Below are 16,703 nucleotides of genomic sequence, written 5' to 3' on the forward strand. Positions count from 1 at the left end.
ATATCTATAAAATAAATATATATATATATATATATATATATATATATATATAACAGCTAAATATCATAAAAGTAGGGTGTGCAAACAATATATTTGGATATATTAATTTAATGACTATTCAATTTGAGTGAAATCAAAATCTAAAGGAAATATAAAAAAATTTGACCGATCAGAGTTTTGCCATAATTGAACCAACCCGTGTATTAATATAATTCAATTTAATTAGTTTGAACTTGTGCAAACTTGGAATTTAGTATTGGTCATAAAATTATTACAAATTAAGATTATATTAAGAGAAATTCTCCTCACAATTTCATTCTCATTCTTGTAGATTATGAGATTAAAAAAATAGTGGAGTCACGCTGGGTGAAGTAGACAAAAGAATCTTGTGGTTCAAACGAAATTTATTTCATTAAACCTTATTTTGTTTTTTGATTTATTTAGATTAATGAAGATCAAAACAATCCAAATATTAAAAATAGAATACTAAAAATTTTCAAAACTATAAATCAAACCGTTATTCCAACACCAAACATAATCAATTTGTTGTGTGCCAGAAAATTTAAGGTTGTAGAGTAAAAAATTAACGTTTAAACGTTGCACGAAGATGTGACAGACTTACATTAATTGAAAAGTAGTAGGATGAAACCACAAAATTTTTTATATAGAAAACCCCTAAAAAGGGAAAAAAATTGTGGGGCCTTGCTAGCCCAATCAAAGTAATTCATTATATGATTGTAAACATATAGATCCATAAGGTGGACCTAACAATAGCTTGAAGGCGGAGCCCAGGCACAGAATGTTAGTCCATTACTAGAACTCAATTCAAGAGAATTAACAAATAGGTCCAATTAAAAGAAGCCAAACCAAAAAGGAAAATTTGATGGCTAATTAGAGAAGATTTTCTTATTTGAAAATATCTTTAAATTATCATGTGTATTTTATGCAGTTGTGTAACATGTGTAAGATAATATGTTATTTTGTCACTTTGTAAACTTAAATTATAAGAATGTTGTCTATAAGTAAATATTTATGGATTGTAGTCATGTTCCATATGGAGGAGGAGTCAAATATAAGTACAAGATGTCCTGACCATGCCGTGGTTATGGGAAGGGGTCACCCCTCCCTTGTTCCCTCTTTATTTCGAAATGATTGATTGTGCTAATGTTAAAAAAAAAAAACCCTTGTTTCCATTAAATTAAGGAATGTGGATTTGAATAACTACAAGAGAAAAATTCCTTTAGAATGGTTTGCTAGGCTTCCAACCAACCATGGAAGGTTTAGTGATCATTCATCCTTTATTTACTTAGGTGAGTGAATAGAATTTGTTCTTCGTATATTTTATTCTTTCAATAATTTTTTGTTTGTCTTTTTTTTAGGTTTGTGTATTGGCCACAAAATTGTGTTTTGACTAAATCTTATACCCTAATTTTTCAAAATTTCAACAGAAAAACAAACCCTAAGGGTTGGCCAAAAGCTAGGGTTTCTCTAACCAAATCTCTGCCCAACCAATATTAGGGTTCTTAAACTCCACAAAAAATTTCCCAAAAATTTTGTTAACCTTCGTGTCTACCTAATTCTAATTTTTCATAATTTTCTCCTCAAATGATACCTTTGTGCTATCTTAAATTTTTGTTTTCAATTATACCCTACACACTTTGTTTACATATGTTTCTCTAATTAAAACCCAAAATTAAAGCAATATTCATCCAAAATTTTTAATTTTTTTTAGATGTCATCATGGCCTTCATAGCTTTTATTAGAACATAAATTTAGAGTTAACATATTTTGAACAAAGTTGACTCTGTTGTACAAGCATTGAAATTAATTCCAAGGAAAATATCTAGACAACTCCAAAAATCACAAAACTCTCCATATCATCCTCCACTTCAATCCCTATTGATTTCATGATATATTATTTACTTTGAAGAAAGTTACTAATGGTTGAAGTTAAGGATAATGTTATGGACAAAAATCCAAAATTTGCTCCTCGGACTAGCAATAATCCTATCCAAGTCCTTGAACCCTTGAATTGGTCTAAAAAACACTTTCATACTCTTCCACCATCTTAAAAGAGCCTTGTTTTTTTTTAAATTTATCATAATTGATCACTTATATACAATTCTCACAGAAATTAAACTTAGTTAAGAAACAAGTACAACGTTGGATGTAAACTTATTAAAAACACCTATAAAAGAGTGAAAATTAGTAGACTAATTTGAGTTTAGGGATCAGAGTAATGTTGCACCTGATGATAATCATATGATTATGTGATCAATCATAAGGCTAATCTAAGGAGAAAGGAACAGTTCAACGAGATCCAATAATCTAGAATAGAATGATCAATAATCATTAGGAAAAATTATGTTTTTTTTTTTTTTATGAATGTCATATAATAGTTTATGCATTTATCAAATGTGTTTGTAGATATCTATAGTAGTTTAAAAATTTTAATTCCAAGTTTCAAAACCTATAAAATTTGAATTTTCAATTTTCAACTATCATGGATAAATGATTAAAATTAAAAAAAACTAACCATTTCCTATAAAACTTATCCAAATAATTAATTTTCACCTAGAATAGTCAACCAAATTTCCCTTAGGGTGGTTATCAATAGTTCTTCAAGTGTAACCACCTCCATCTCATCCACACACTTGCTCATCCCTCCCAACTTTACTCTCTTTTATAATATCTGATAAATCTTATTACAAATTTTGTACCTTTATATTTTATTGGTAAGAATGGATTTTGGTGATGTTCTGATAATGCATTAAATGAGCAAAACTCAAAGGGATTCAGTTGTTAACTTACCTCTATAGAAAAAGGTTCAATGATCTTTTCAACTAGTTACTTTGATGAGTAATTAGCTTATCTTTTGTGTATAAATTTAATGTTTCTTGCTATTGTTTGTATTAAAAATTGTCTCCTCTATATTTTGTAATTTTTGTATAATTATTTAGCATAAAAAACATATCTCAAAAAATTTCAGATATTCTAAAAATATTCTTAAGATAATCTTTTATCATGTATAAGTATTTTCCTTATGTTTCTTGCCTTCAAGTTTACTCCCTCAAAGCCCTAAACTTAATCTAGCCCATTTGACCAAATAAGGAAGTGTAGGGTGTGGTACTCGATTTCTTAGACGCATGAGAGATGGCATATAATAGCCACTGACCATTCCTTTACAATATTATATATATATATATATATAGATATATATATTAAAACTTTTCAGATCATTATTAAGCTCACATCCCTAATATCGTCACTTCACTTCAAGGCCTAAAGCTGTCCTAATTGTTGATACCATCATTTTGAAGTTCAACCATTTACTTGACGGTTGGATTATTCAAGCCTCTACTTTGGCCACTTTGGCATTTCAATTTTCAATCTCACACTAAATATAACTCCAACAAACCTTACATTACCTTCCCAGGCCTATTGGAAAAGATTTTCACCCATATTGGCTCATTCCAAGCACTCCATATTTTGACCACATCACAAGTGATTTCAATTCAGGATCAAGTCTAAGAGATTAGAGATTATTCCCTGTAGAAGGCCAAAGGCTCCCCAAATAGATGAACAGTTTGTGATTAATGAAGTCACTTTTTTAAACCACCACAAGTTTCTCTTAAAGGTGAGAATATCTTATTTCTTCATAAATGTAGAGACTATCACTTGCCTAATTAAAAAAGTGAGATGAGCTTTTTGAGTCACCTATACCCACTGGCCAAACCCAGTAGGCCTTATTCACAGACACAAATTTATATAAAGTAATCCAACGGTCAGAGAAGGAAAGACCGTCAATGGAGGAATCAGACCATCAGCCATATATGGGAGCGTCATATCGGTTGGCAATCCCAGAGTCAGAAGGACATCTAAAGGTGACCTCGAGGCTCAGATCACCTCAAAATATGACCAGTTCATCGCAGAACCAATCAAGTAGTGTCATCACTATCAATCAACTACCAACATAGCAACCCAAAGACAATCGATTGAATGTACGAGACAATCGCTAGACCTCATATTGATCTGATAATCCCATATGTTATGTTATTATATTTTCTCTGTAATTTACTAAACAACTCCCTCAAAAATTAATGATTGTAGGATAGATCTTTAATTGTAATGTTCATGCTCCTATATCTATAAATAATTTCACGATAAAAAGGTTATGTTTTTTTACTGTTGAATATTGATCTTCTTTCTGCGCTACTCTTTAATTTTTGGGTGTGATTCTCCAATATCTTGTCAGTCAAGCTAAACTATGCTTAAACACCCCTTACTTTTAAACAAATTTTGGAACAACAAAAATAAATAATTGAATGAAAAAGAAAACATAGCATTTTCATTTTTAAATGATGAAATTATTAGATGCGGATCATACATTCAAGTAATGATAATTGTAAACACAAGTCGTATAATATGATATAATTTCTCCGCAATTCAGTTTCATGGAATGAGACTTGTGTGGAATCAGAGGAACGGGAATTACCTGTCCGAGAATCGCATGCGGCAGCCGACACCGAGCGTCCTCCATCTCCTTCCCGAGCGGCGCCGCACCAGAGATAACGATCCTTATTGAGCTCAAATCATATCTCTCCACTATCGGATTCTTCGCCAGAGCTAGCACTAATGGCGGCACCACCGCCGCCACCGTCACCTTATGCCTCTCAATCAAGCCCAGCATTGCCCCGATCTCAAATTTTGGCATCATCACCACGGCCGCACCCGCCCTAAGCGAGCAGAGCAAAACAGAGTTGAGGGAATAGATGTGAAACAGAGGAAGCACGCAGAGCACCACGTCGTCGATTCTCAAATAAAGATTCGGGTTTTCACCATCAACTTGCTGCGCAATGCTCGATATCAAGCTTTTATGAGTCAGCTCCACCCCTTTGGGCAATCCCGTCGTGCCCGACGAGAACGGCAGAGCCACCGTATCGTTGGCGTCGATCGATACCTCAGGAACCGCCGCCTCGTCGGCGGCGGACAGAACGGAGAAAGGTAAACATCCCGCCGCCGGATCGTCGACGGTGATAACAATGAGCCCGGCGCCGAATTCTTTCCAGCCTCGGAGTTTGTCCACGTATATAGACTGAGTGATGACGATCTTCGCGCTGCAGGAAGTGAATTGCTTGTGGATTTCAGCTGGCGTGCAGAATGGATTAGCAGTGGTCGCGGCAGCGCCGAGAAAAGAGGCCCCGATGAAGGTGAAGACGAACTGTGGACAGTTTTGGAGGAGGATGAGAACAACGTCGCCCTTCTTGATGCCGAGGTGAGCGAGGCCGGCAGCTGTACGGCGGCAGATGAGGTGGGTCTCGGCGAAGGTGTAGGTTTGGCCGGTCGGGCCAGCGATGAGGCAGGGGTTGTCGGCGAACTCTGTTAGTTTCTCAAAGCAATAGGTGTGGAGGGGAACATCGTTGTGGATGGGAATGTTGGGGAGCCTAGACCGGAAGATGATGGTTTCTGCCTGTGGCGGCGGCGGCGCTGAAGCAGGCGGGGAGACCTCGTGAGGGTGGAGCTCGGGGGAGGCAATGGAAATCATGTTGAGCGTTGTGTGAGCGAGTTAAAAAAGGAGCAATTTTTAAAGCGTCGTTCTTGATAGCGAATCTATGTACTTGTCAGAGAACGGAAATCATAGATCCTTCTGGGAGTCTCTCTATCAAAACTTAAGCATTGATTCTGTTGATTGAAAACGGGAATGCAGAACAACGTAACTACAAGATGCAGGTTCGCAACAGCATAAGGAGAGTGAACGTGGAGGGTACCTGGGAATGCATGCAGCGCAGAGCACGAAAAATAAGAGAACGTGGAAGGCTAAATTTAGAAGTTTTGGAGAAGAAGCTGGTAAAGAGCAGATTTAACTGTCGGCCTAAACTGAGAGGTGAACTTTCGGAGGGAGGGAAGATGGAGATCAGGGGGGGGGGGGGGGGGAAAAGGGAGAGGGGGGGGGGGGGGAGGTGAGAAAAGAGAGAGGTAGACGGGGAGTTATAGCGGCCTGTAAGATTTGGCAGCGTCGGAAAGCAGAGGATGAGATAAATAAATGCGGGTGGTGGGAGTTAGGTGTCCTGCATGGTGGAGGTAAGCTCGATGGGTTAGCGGGAGATGTGGAAAATAAAGGAGCACACGACAATGTCACCTTCATGAAAATGAAAACAGCGTATTTTGCACAGGGCATACAAAACGGGGGTGTCGAGCAATTTCTAGTCACGCACATTTTGCATGAACAAATGCAAAAAAAACTCAACAAATATAACTTTATCTTATTAAAGGTACACCATTATAAAAATGGACAACCAGAAGTAAAGTTTTTTTTTGTGCCATTTAATTTAAGAAAGTAATTTTTTTTTCTAATCATTAGTGTGGCATATCAAGAGTAAAGTCGGATTAGAATTTGTTTTACTTTTAAATGAATTTTGAATTTTATTTTAAATTGCATCTTCTTTGTTGCTTAGTTTTGGTCCTTTGGCATTGCACTTGCTCTACTTTTTTGGGTCATTTGTTTCACTTTTGGTATACAGAGATACTTCAAATGCAGTTTAATTTGATTTTATATTATTTTAATTTTTGTAGTGTATACACATATACTGAATTGTGAACATGGAACCGGAACCACCCGCCTGCATGGCCGAACCAGCCCGATCAATTGAAGTGACCAAGCCGGGCCGATCAGCCGAAACAGGAGAGTGGCCGAATCAGAGAGAAGTGGTGGAATCGAGCTGATCAGCAGAAGCGGCTGAATCAAGTTAGCAAACTGAAATCAGTAGTGGAGGCTAAAATCTAGCCTAAAGTATCAGCCGATCAATATTAAATGCCTTTGTCAATTTTCGAGGCTTAACCCATCATCCAAAACAAAGGATAGTGAACACATCGCCGACATCAGATTGTGCATCAGGTGTAGATCTTGTCGACAATAATGCTTTCATATCAAGGATCCCAGATGAGGCCTGCTAATGAAAGAATAAACAGTGCATTCAATATTTTAAAATTAATGGTCTCTCATGAATAAAATGAAAGAGGCTAGGGGAGAGAAAGGGGGACTTTTGGACCTTATCTATCTCTATCTCTCTCCCCATCTCTATCGCTCTTATCTCTCTCTTTTTTCCTTAAGGAGTCGGGAAAATATTAAATGCCTTTGTCAATTTTCGAGGCTTAACCCTTCATCCAAAACAAAGGACACTGAACACATCGTCGGCATCAGATTGTGCACCGGGTGTAGATCTTGTCCACAGTAATGCTTTCCTATCAAGGATCCCAGATGAGGCCTGCTAATGAAAGAAGAAACAGTGCATTCAATATTTTATAATTAATGGTCTCTCATGAATAAAATGAAAGAGGCTACGGGAGAGAAAGGGGGACTTTTGGACCTTATCTCTCTCTATCTCTCTACCCATGTCTATCACTCTTATCTCTCTCTTTTTTCCCTAAGGAGTCAGGAAAATTCTGGAGGCTTGCATCAAGGATTACTATCTATCTCACTCCTCATTTTTTGTTTTAGTTCGATGCTATATCCACAGGGATCTCCTACAAGATTGTATGGTATCACAAGCTATAAGGAATCCTACTCCAAAATGGATTCAACATGCAATTATCAAGATTGTTGTAAAATAAGTTTAGTTCTTCTTTTTGTCTTAAATTGATAGTAAAAGAAATTACAGAAATCACAAAGACAAAGAATGGGATGCGTGGGATGAGAGCAGGATGGATCAAACAATAAACACTAATGGGATCATGTTGACAGTGGTATGAGAAAGCCAGATCAACACAACGAATTTATCTATGATAAAAGTAGTGAGATGGGGACAGTGAAAGTAGGAGAAGTTGCAGGCCAAGTATGACATGGGGTAATTGTCGTTGCATTTAGTTATTTTTATGAGATTGAGGTTGATGCGATCACAAGGGTTTCAGAGGTTCTACAGATGCACGAGGGCCAGCTTTCAATAGTTAAAATTTGCTTGATTTGAACAAATTCAGGATACATTGAAAATGAACTATTACCTATATTATAAAACCCTTAAATTTTTATGGATTTTTTCTTCATTCAATTAAATACTTAAGAATTTAAAATCTTTACATTTTGAATGTGGTATATGCTTATTATCCAACCAACCCTTTTTCTAATGGATACTCAACAACAAATTTTCATCATTTGACACGAATCTTGAGGTATGCCATGAATCTTGATGCAATTTTTTGAGCAAGAAACATTCAAACTTCAATATGGTATAGTATATATCACGATTCTTCATTGATGAAGAACATGGTATGGTATATATCACTATTATTCATGGTTTTGGATCTCTGAATGTATGATGCAGTTGATCTCTAGTTTTTGGTGGATTTTGTTAAGGCTATATGGACATTAAATGGTTTAATACTCAAAATGCCTCAAATGCTTAATATAACTTTGTTAATTGCAATCATTAATTTTAGCCTAAAGATGATCTCCTCTTTTCTTTTATTTCATAATGTTGTGAAGCAAATGGGTCCCAAACTTTTTGCAAAAATATGAACTTCAACATGTTTTTGTTTCATGTAAAACAAAAGGTGTAGTAATGTAGATGTCACTATAATTACCACAATTTAGAATTACATGTTGCGTACAAAGAAAAACAAACTTCTGTGTAACATCCTTATACAATATGACCTATAGCTTTGAATCATTTTTTAGATTATTTTGAGAACTATTTTTGTGCTCTTCCCCTAACTAATGTCCTCTCTTCTCCTTACTCCACAAGTTCAAAAATCTTAAATTGAAGCTAAATGCTTCAAGTTTGAACTATCAATGTTATTAACGAATCTTCCAAAGATTAGGAGCACATTCAATGGTCTGTTTCAACTAACTCTACTGATCTCAGATTAAATCTTAGTCTTCAAGATAACAATAAAAAATTTTATGAGCCCAAGCAATGTTAAGGCTTATGGCTATCTCAACAAGACATCCAAGTGGATCTCTTTAGGGGAGGATGATTTACTTTTTTTTCTCAAAGATTTCAGGTGGAAAAAAAAATATTAATGTAATTTCTATGACGAAGTTGTGTTCTTTTCTAAGACAGATATTGCCATTACAATCATTCATCATATTAAAAAACTCTTTAATACATATACTGATCCTTCTTATGGTTGGAACTCCATTTTTACAAGTGCATGATTCCTTCTCGTCACTTTTTTGCTCGTCTCTCCTTCGATAAATGAAGAAATTAAATGCAATATTTTTGTTGACCTTAAGCATGTCTCTTTTGGGCCTGATGATTTTACCTTTCCTTTTTAGTTGGACTTTCATCAGAGATGCAATTTGTTATGTTGTAAGACACTTCTTTCTAGCTTATTGAAGTGTTTAGGGGCTCATCAAACACAAAAGCTTGAGGAATGATGGAAACATTGGGAATACTTTGATTTTGTGGATAGTGCAAAAAGATATTAATACTAGAGATACTTTCAAATAAAGGATGATGTTGCTATGAAACCATTGCAAGATTGGTCCTTATTTTTCTAGAGAAATGACTTCTACTTTATCCTAATAGGATATTAAAATTCTGTTAAAATTGCTCCGTGGAAGTTTAATAAGGAAAAAATGTTTTCCATGTGCAAAGTTAGTGTGTTTCCATTTGTAGAGGACTTACTGGAAGAATTTGGTGTTACTTAAATTCATAAGAATAGTATTAGGCATTTTAGATGAAGGATTGAAATAAATACTTGCCCGAAAAAAGTTCGTCTTGATTTATAAAGAGTGGTATTATCTGTGGTAAGATAAACACTTATCTTAAAAGCAATATTAGATAAACTATCTTTATTCCAAACTTTTAAGAAAATAAAAATTCACCAAGTAAAGGATTTTCTTGAAGTCTTCTTCAATTTTAGGAAAATCACATACCAGTGCTTGAAATAAATTGGTCATCTTTGTGAAAATTAGTCGAGCGTTCTACACTTGATCATAGTCTTCTACGCATGAGTGTTTTAAATGGAAGGATACCTCATACAAAGTAAAAAAGTTCAAACACATAATTGAGTTTTCAAATCCTTTTTGGTTGTAGCTAAAAAAGTGTTGTAAGATGGCACTTAAATCCATTGATCAACTGACAAGATGCATCTCCCGCTCATTGTCACATGAAAAAGATCCTCCAGGAAAAAGGGAGAATTCTTCTTCAATATTATTAATCATGTATAAGGGGCGCTTCTCATTTATACCATTTATGCACTAATGAGATATTCTCAGCTTAAAACACATGGAAAGTGGTCCAACAAAAAGCTTGTTCCAGGGGACAAGCTCCCAGGAATCAATGGACCTAACGCTAGCTTTGATTAGAGGAGAACAAAGGAAGAATAAAGAAGGGGCAAGTAGTTTGGATTAGTAAGGAAGGTACTTTTTATGTAAAGGAGAAAGATATGAAAAATGTTTATAAGATTTAGAAAGACGAGTTAAGATGGTAGAGGTGGAGAGATGTTGGCATGCAAACCCCCATCATAAGCTTGAAGAATAATAATAATGATAATAATAATAATAATAATAATAATAATAATAATAATAATAATAATAATAATAATAATAATAATAATAATAATAAGGTGGGATAACTTAAATGGTGAGTTGTTAAAAAGGTTGAAAGAGGCGGCTAGAATGGGCATAAACTCTAAATGATGCTTTATATAAATCATTATCAGTGTTTAGAATACATATCAAAGGAGAGAATTTTTGTTAGGATCATAAACAATCATATTTTTATGTAGAGTATGAATATCAATGTGCTTATAAAATATTAGATTAGAGTCAATTTAAATTGAGTTTTATTGAATTAATGCAATAAACAGACAAAGTTTAAACACAATGTGTTTCGGTGCAGTGTTTATTGCAACTATTTCAAGAAACTGTTGTTTAAAATATATACATCAAAAATAATTTTTTTTTTTTGGATTTAAATTACATTGAGATTAATCAAAACATAATTGAACAGTCTTAAATTATATTGAAAATTAGGATAAAATAATTTAAATTGATACAAGTGATTGGCTTTAGATTTGTGATCGTTTTGTGATTATTTGAAATCTAGAGTTATGTAATCGTACAATCAAAATATTCTTGATCAGATTTTCCGCGAATCGAACATAGAATGAAGCACATATCACCAATTAGAGCACTATGAGAATAGACAAAGCTTTATAGAGGCTGGGAAAAACAGAGGCCAAATATTAATTAATCATTGGCATATTATTTATTTATTTATTTAATTCAATCTCAGAACAATTAAATTGATAGTTTAAAATTGTTAAAATCCTTTACCATAATATTACAAATTTCAAAATTGATTTAAAATTTTCTATGAAATTCAAGGTTTACTGTAGGCTCAATTTAGAAACCCCTTGGGAAGTCATTTGGAACAATTAGGGAAGCTGAAAGATTTGCATGATATTAAAGGGGTAAGAGTGCCAGATTCAAACAAATTTAGAGAGAAAGTACACGTGAAAGGATAATTTGAAGGAACATGGCACTGCAACATTTAACATTTCTGCTTGTACATCGAAGGAGAAATAAGTTAAATTTTATTGTTAAGTGAATACAATTACATTAATTTCAGTGAAAAAAGTGTAGATGAAAATGAAAAGATAGGCTTAAATGGCAAGCGCAATTCTACCACAATTCATTTAAGCTGCCAATTATTTTCAAAATACCGTTTATGATAAAATACTCTAATTGTTAAGTGAATACAATTACATTAATTTCAGTGAGAAAAAGTGTAAATGAAAATGAAAAGATAGGCTTAAATGACAAGCGCAATTCTACCACAATTCAGTTAAGCTGCCAATTATTTTCAAAATACCATTTATGATAAAATACTCTGAACTTGTTTCTAGTATATGTTGACAGATGACATGGCAGAAGATAATTCTCGACTTCTGGGATCGCCCTCTTCGAGAGCTACACCGCGAGGATCTTCCCAAACTAGCAATGGAAGCACACCTGCTGAGCTCCAGGCCTTCGCGACACCGCCAGTGGCTTCTCCGACAATGATGGCGAAAATAGCATCAAAGCCACCAGCTCCAGGAACTCCAGCTAGCAGAACACCATTCATATTCATTGTGGCATCTAAAAGCTGGGTTTGTGATACTGGTTCTATCTGCAATATTTAAAATAATAAATTTGTATATTGAAAAAAAAAGTTTCAATGTTGTAAGGAGGATCATGGAAACAGTCATTTTTGGCATATCCACATGCAGCATAGCCCAAAACAGTCATATAAAGAATGAAAGCAAATAATATTTAGCATTAGAAAATTAGATGACCTAGACCTACATAAGAAAGAAATGCTAGAAAAATAATCATTCGTTTGCAGCAAGTATCAATGTAAAACTAGTCTTCTCAACCAAATGAATAAATAAAGTGATGTAAGAGAACCTTCTCGAAGTAAAACATTAATTTCCAACAATACTCGGTTAGATTTAGCTTCTGGCAAGGGTAAGAAAATTGTTTCTTTGCCCAAAGAGTAAGTTAAGATATAGAATTCATTAAAACTACTATACATATTAAATAAAGAAGAGATGTCCCTCAATAATATATCAAAGAAATAAATAAGTCACCGACTATCAGTTAATATGGTAAAATAAGGAACATACAGGTACACCAGCAGCTTTTCCCATCTGCTGCAGAAGAAATCTAATCTCAAAGAAAGTATCTCTTGCTCCAAGGAGTGACTTCACAATTTCCTCTTGATAATGATCAACAGCTTGCTCCAGCCACTAAACAAACAATAGGATAATTGCATTTTTAGGAACTATAATTAGATGGCATAACGTTGAATAAAAATAAAAGTTTTGAAACACTTTCAGATTCAGTAAGATACTTCTCTATAATGAACACTCTTGAAATGAACATCACATTTTTCACAAGTTCTACTTGCAGTTCATTACATAATTGTTCTAGAATCATTGCCGAAAATCTACCGCTTAGTTAGCATCTCTCAACCAATAAACTACTTATCTTCTTCAGTAAGAAAACAATAGAAACCATATTCCAACATTTTACATGAGTACAGAAGTAGGGCACCCACCAAATTAGAAAAATTTTAATGATCTCCGGGATCAATTTGGTTTTCACAAAGTATTTGAGAATTGAAAAGGGGTAAAGAGTTCAAAATGTGGAAACCTAGGTTTGGCAAGCATTAAATAAGCATTTCTAATCTCAGATTAAAGTATAACACAGTTCTTCTAAAAAAGGGGAAACAAATGCTTTGCGGATACAACAAGCAAATTAACAGTGAGAATGGAAAGAGCCATTATGCCAAATCTGTCCTTTCAGTTGTTGCATGTTCTAATAAAGTTTCAAAAAGAGCACAAACCGCTAAAGGAACCATATATGAGAAGTTTTCCCCGTCACTTTGAAATAATGTATTATTTTTACATTTTATCATCATTCTAATTTTATTTTATTTTATTTTCATGCCTGTTTTGCATAATCTTGTTTGGGTCCTGTCAATCAAAAGTTTGGAAGTCTCATGACGTCTTCCACATCTAAGGAATTGTATCATGAGCATTGGGCCTGCCCACCATGTCAAAAAAGACACATGAGTGGTGTAAATAACACCGTTAGATCTTTTTCTCGAAAGAGAAGTGTGTATGGGTCACATGCACAACAGAAACACAAATTTTCCTAATGCGCCCAAAAAAAACATGTATGGGTATTTATTTTGACAGCCCGGAGTCTTTCTCCCCACCATGGCAAAAAAGATGCGTATGAAGGGTTTCACTTGCACAAAAATTTACTAAGCATAGAATCTTCCCGCAGTGATGAAAAAAGTGTATAAAGGTACGTAATTTTGAAGTTTTGACGAGTTTGCATTTTTTTACTTTATACCTTATAGAAGGTGGCACCGGCAAAACATGTTTGCATGGATTTTGAGGATGCACAATTTTTATGTTTGGAGAGAGAATGAGAGGATGTGATTAAGTTTGTTTATTTACTTTTTTTAGAGAGGAAGGATTGATGATGTGAAAGTTGCCAAATCAGGAGCTGGAGAGGAAGGGGTTGTTAGGCATGGCGGTGGTTGATGGAAACAGGATTGAGGGCAGGTGGTGGTCGCCACTCACCAAGAAGTGTATGTGAAAGACGGGAGTGTGAGCTGGGTCGACAGCTGTTAAGGATTGTAGGATCAATCTCATGCATGATATTAGGAAGTAATTAAATGCAAAATCAATCATATGCATAATATTCAAATGAAATCAAGAAATTAGTGTATAATTATGAGTTTTCTATTAATTATAAATGTAATTATAGAAAAGAAATCAATAGCGCTAATTGTTCTAATATGATGTAAATAACCTTGATTGCATAAGCATAAATTTAGGCATTACTTTTGTTCTTATTTTACTCCTATTTCCTATTCTAAATATTAAAATTCTTGTATAAATATTAGCCCTCTTTGTACAATGAAAAGAACAAGAGATTCCTACACTATTTTCCAACATGGTATCAGAGCCAACAAGATTATGAGCCCTACCATCTCCTCTTCTTCTCTTGTAAAATCTCGAAGCCGCCGCTCATCGACGGCCTTCCCCACGCCAAAACCCCCATTTATCTTCTCTCTATTTCGAAATACATGGCAGACAAAACTCAAAATTCAGTCAAGCCTGAATCTAGTAAATTCGATAATCTAAAAATTTTGCTTCCAAAGCCAACCATGCGGATGTCAATACATCAACGAGTTCTGCACCATTCACCCTTACAGTCAAACAATATCAAAGTCTCATGTCACTACTTGCAGAGAGCAAATCTAATTCGATGGCTACTCATATTGGTAGTACATCATTCATGAGTGATATCTCTGGTAAAACTTTTTGTGACTCTATTTTTGACAACGAAATGTGTTGGATTCTTGACACAGGAGCCACATATCACATGATATATTCAGCCAACCTATCAAAATCCAACGTCACCAATCGAAAAGTTCACTAGACTAACGGGGCTACTGCAACTGTCACGCACATAGGCAACATCCTTTTTGCTTATTTCGTTCTACAAAATATTCTGTCCCTTCCTTTAAATTAAATTTGATTTTATTAGCAAATTTGTATTTGATTCACAATGTCTTGTCCTTTTTAATAACCACACTTGTATGCTACAGGACCAACTATTGGGAAAAATGATTGGGAAGGGAACTAAAAGAGGACTCTACTACCTTGATACTCAACAAAAGAGCAAGTGCAATGTTGCTACGGTACCATCTCCAAATGTCTAGCATAAGGCCACCCATCGAATAAAATTTTCAGCTTGTTTCCTTTCCCAATCATAGACAAGAAAATTTGTAATGTTTTTTATTGTTTAATTTGCCCATTGGCTAAGCAAACTCTTTCATCTTTTCAAACAAGTTTCATTCGCTCAAAAACATCTTTTGAATTAATTCACGTTGAAATTTGGGGAGGATACCATGTTCCTTCAATCACAAGAGCATGGTATTTTCTCACAATTTTTTATGGTTATACTCGATGCATATGAATTTATTTGATGAACCATAAATCAGATGCACATTCATACATCATCAAGTTTATAAACCTCATTGAAACACAATTCAATCTAAAGGTCAAAATCATTCGAAGTGATAATGGTCGTGAATTCATATTGAGGAATTTTTATCTCGACAAAGGCATCATTCACCACTCCAATTGTGTCTCCACTCCGCAAAAAAAATGGCATAACTGAAAAAAAAACATCGTCACCTACTCAACATAGCCCGAGCTTTATTGTTTCAAGCTAATTTACCCAAAAAATTTTAGGGAGATGCAATCCTAACTGCCACCGACCAAATTAACCGAACACCAACACCCCTTCTCCAAGGAAAGACTTTTCGAAATGTTCTTCCAAACACAACCCACGTATGATCAGTTGCGCGTGTTTGGGTGTCTTTGTTTTGCTTCAATACACTATCAACGACCAACCAAGTTTGATCTTATAGCCATTCGATGTCTTTTCTTAAGATATCCATACGCTTAAAATGACTATAGAGTCTACGACCTTTCAACTAGGAAAGTTTTTGTATCACGAGATGTTCTTTTCCATTAAAACACTTTTCATTCCCCTTCTTTCGCTACAGATAAAGTTCCAATTCTGCACTTCACCACCCACACCGACATGCCTTCATTTGATGAATTACCTCAAGAAGATATTCCATCTTCTCAAAACAACAAAATTCGCCCTCAAGAGACTCCTTCACCTTCACTCACTCCAAATTTATCCTCATAACAACTTACAACTCCAAACCAAAAAATATCATCACCACAACCAATGAGAACAGCAAAAACGCCTAACTATTTGCGCGAGTATCATGTTGGTATTTCTCTTCCCTCACGACACCCCCCAACATCAAACTACGTGTCGGCCAAAGCTACAAGTATCTTCTATCCATTAAACAACGTCTTGTCATATGCTAACTATCGCATAAACATCGTGTTTTTACCACTACTCTTTCAATTGAAAAGGAGCCAAGCACTTTTGTAGAAGTTGCTCGAGATCCAAAATGGCAGGTTGCTATGCGAGAAGAACTTGACGAACTCAATGCCAATGACACATGGTTCCTTGTACCATTACTGCCTGGAAAAAGGCAAATGGGTATACAAAATCAAACTTCGTGCAGATGGGACAGTTGAACGCTACAAGGCCAGATTAGTGGCAAAAGGGTATAATCAAATTAAAGGGCTAAATTACCATGAAACATTTG

General features: G+C 35.0%; 2 protein-coding genes across 4 annotated transcripts in view; both read right to left on the reverse strand.

Annotated features, from left to right (window-relative positions):
• The window catches only part of LOC110026381 (probable 4-coumarate--CoA ligase 2), a gene marked incomplete in the record, with an annotated part of 8,367 nt that extends 2,441 nt beyond the window's left edge, over positions 1 to 5,926 (reverse strand). Inside the window, 2 exon segments of one of the 2 annotated variants that reach the window (XM_020727294.1) lie at positions 4,496 to 5,682; positions 5,769 to 5,926. In XM_020727294.1, the coding sequence (XP_020582953.1) occupies positions 4,496 to 5,545 (1,050 nt within the window). 2 annotated transcript variants of the gene reach the window in all.
• A 5,595-nt stretch (positions 5,927 to 11,521) lies between these two features.
• The window catches only part of LOC110026364 (phosphomevalonate kinase, peroxisomal), a 32,556-nt gene continuing 27,374 nt past the window's right edge, over positions 11,522 to 16,703 (reverse strand). Inside the window, exons 9-11 of one of the 2 annotated variants that reach the window (XM_020727268.1) lie at positions 12,610 to 12,732; positions 11,830 to 12,113; positions 11,522 to 11,680 (exon numbers count right to left, since the gene is read on the reverse strand). In XM_020727268.1, the coding sequence (XP_020582927.1) occupies positions 11,847 to 12,113; positions 12,610 to 12,732 (390 nt within the window). In that variant the 3' untranslated portion in view covers positions 11,522 to 11,680; positions 11,830 to 11,846. Of the gene's footprint in view, positions 11,681 to 11,739; positions 12,114 to 12,609; positions 12,733 to 16,703 lie in introns of those variants that run through there. The other variant, XM_020727267.1, reaches the window with a different exon arrangement.

The sequence above is a fragment of the Phalaenopsis equestris genome, unplaced genomic scaffold (genome assembly GCF_001263595.1).
Source record: "Phalaenopsis equestris unplaced genomic scaffold, ASM126359v1 Scaffold000369, whole genome shotgun sequence".
NCBI classification, from domain to species: Eukaryota; Viridiplantae; Streptophyta; class Magnoliopsida; order Asparagales; family Orchidaceae; genus Phalaenopsis; species Phalaenopsis equestris.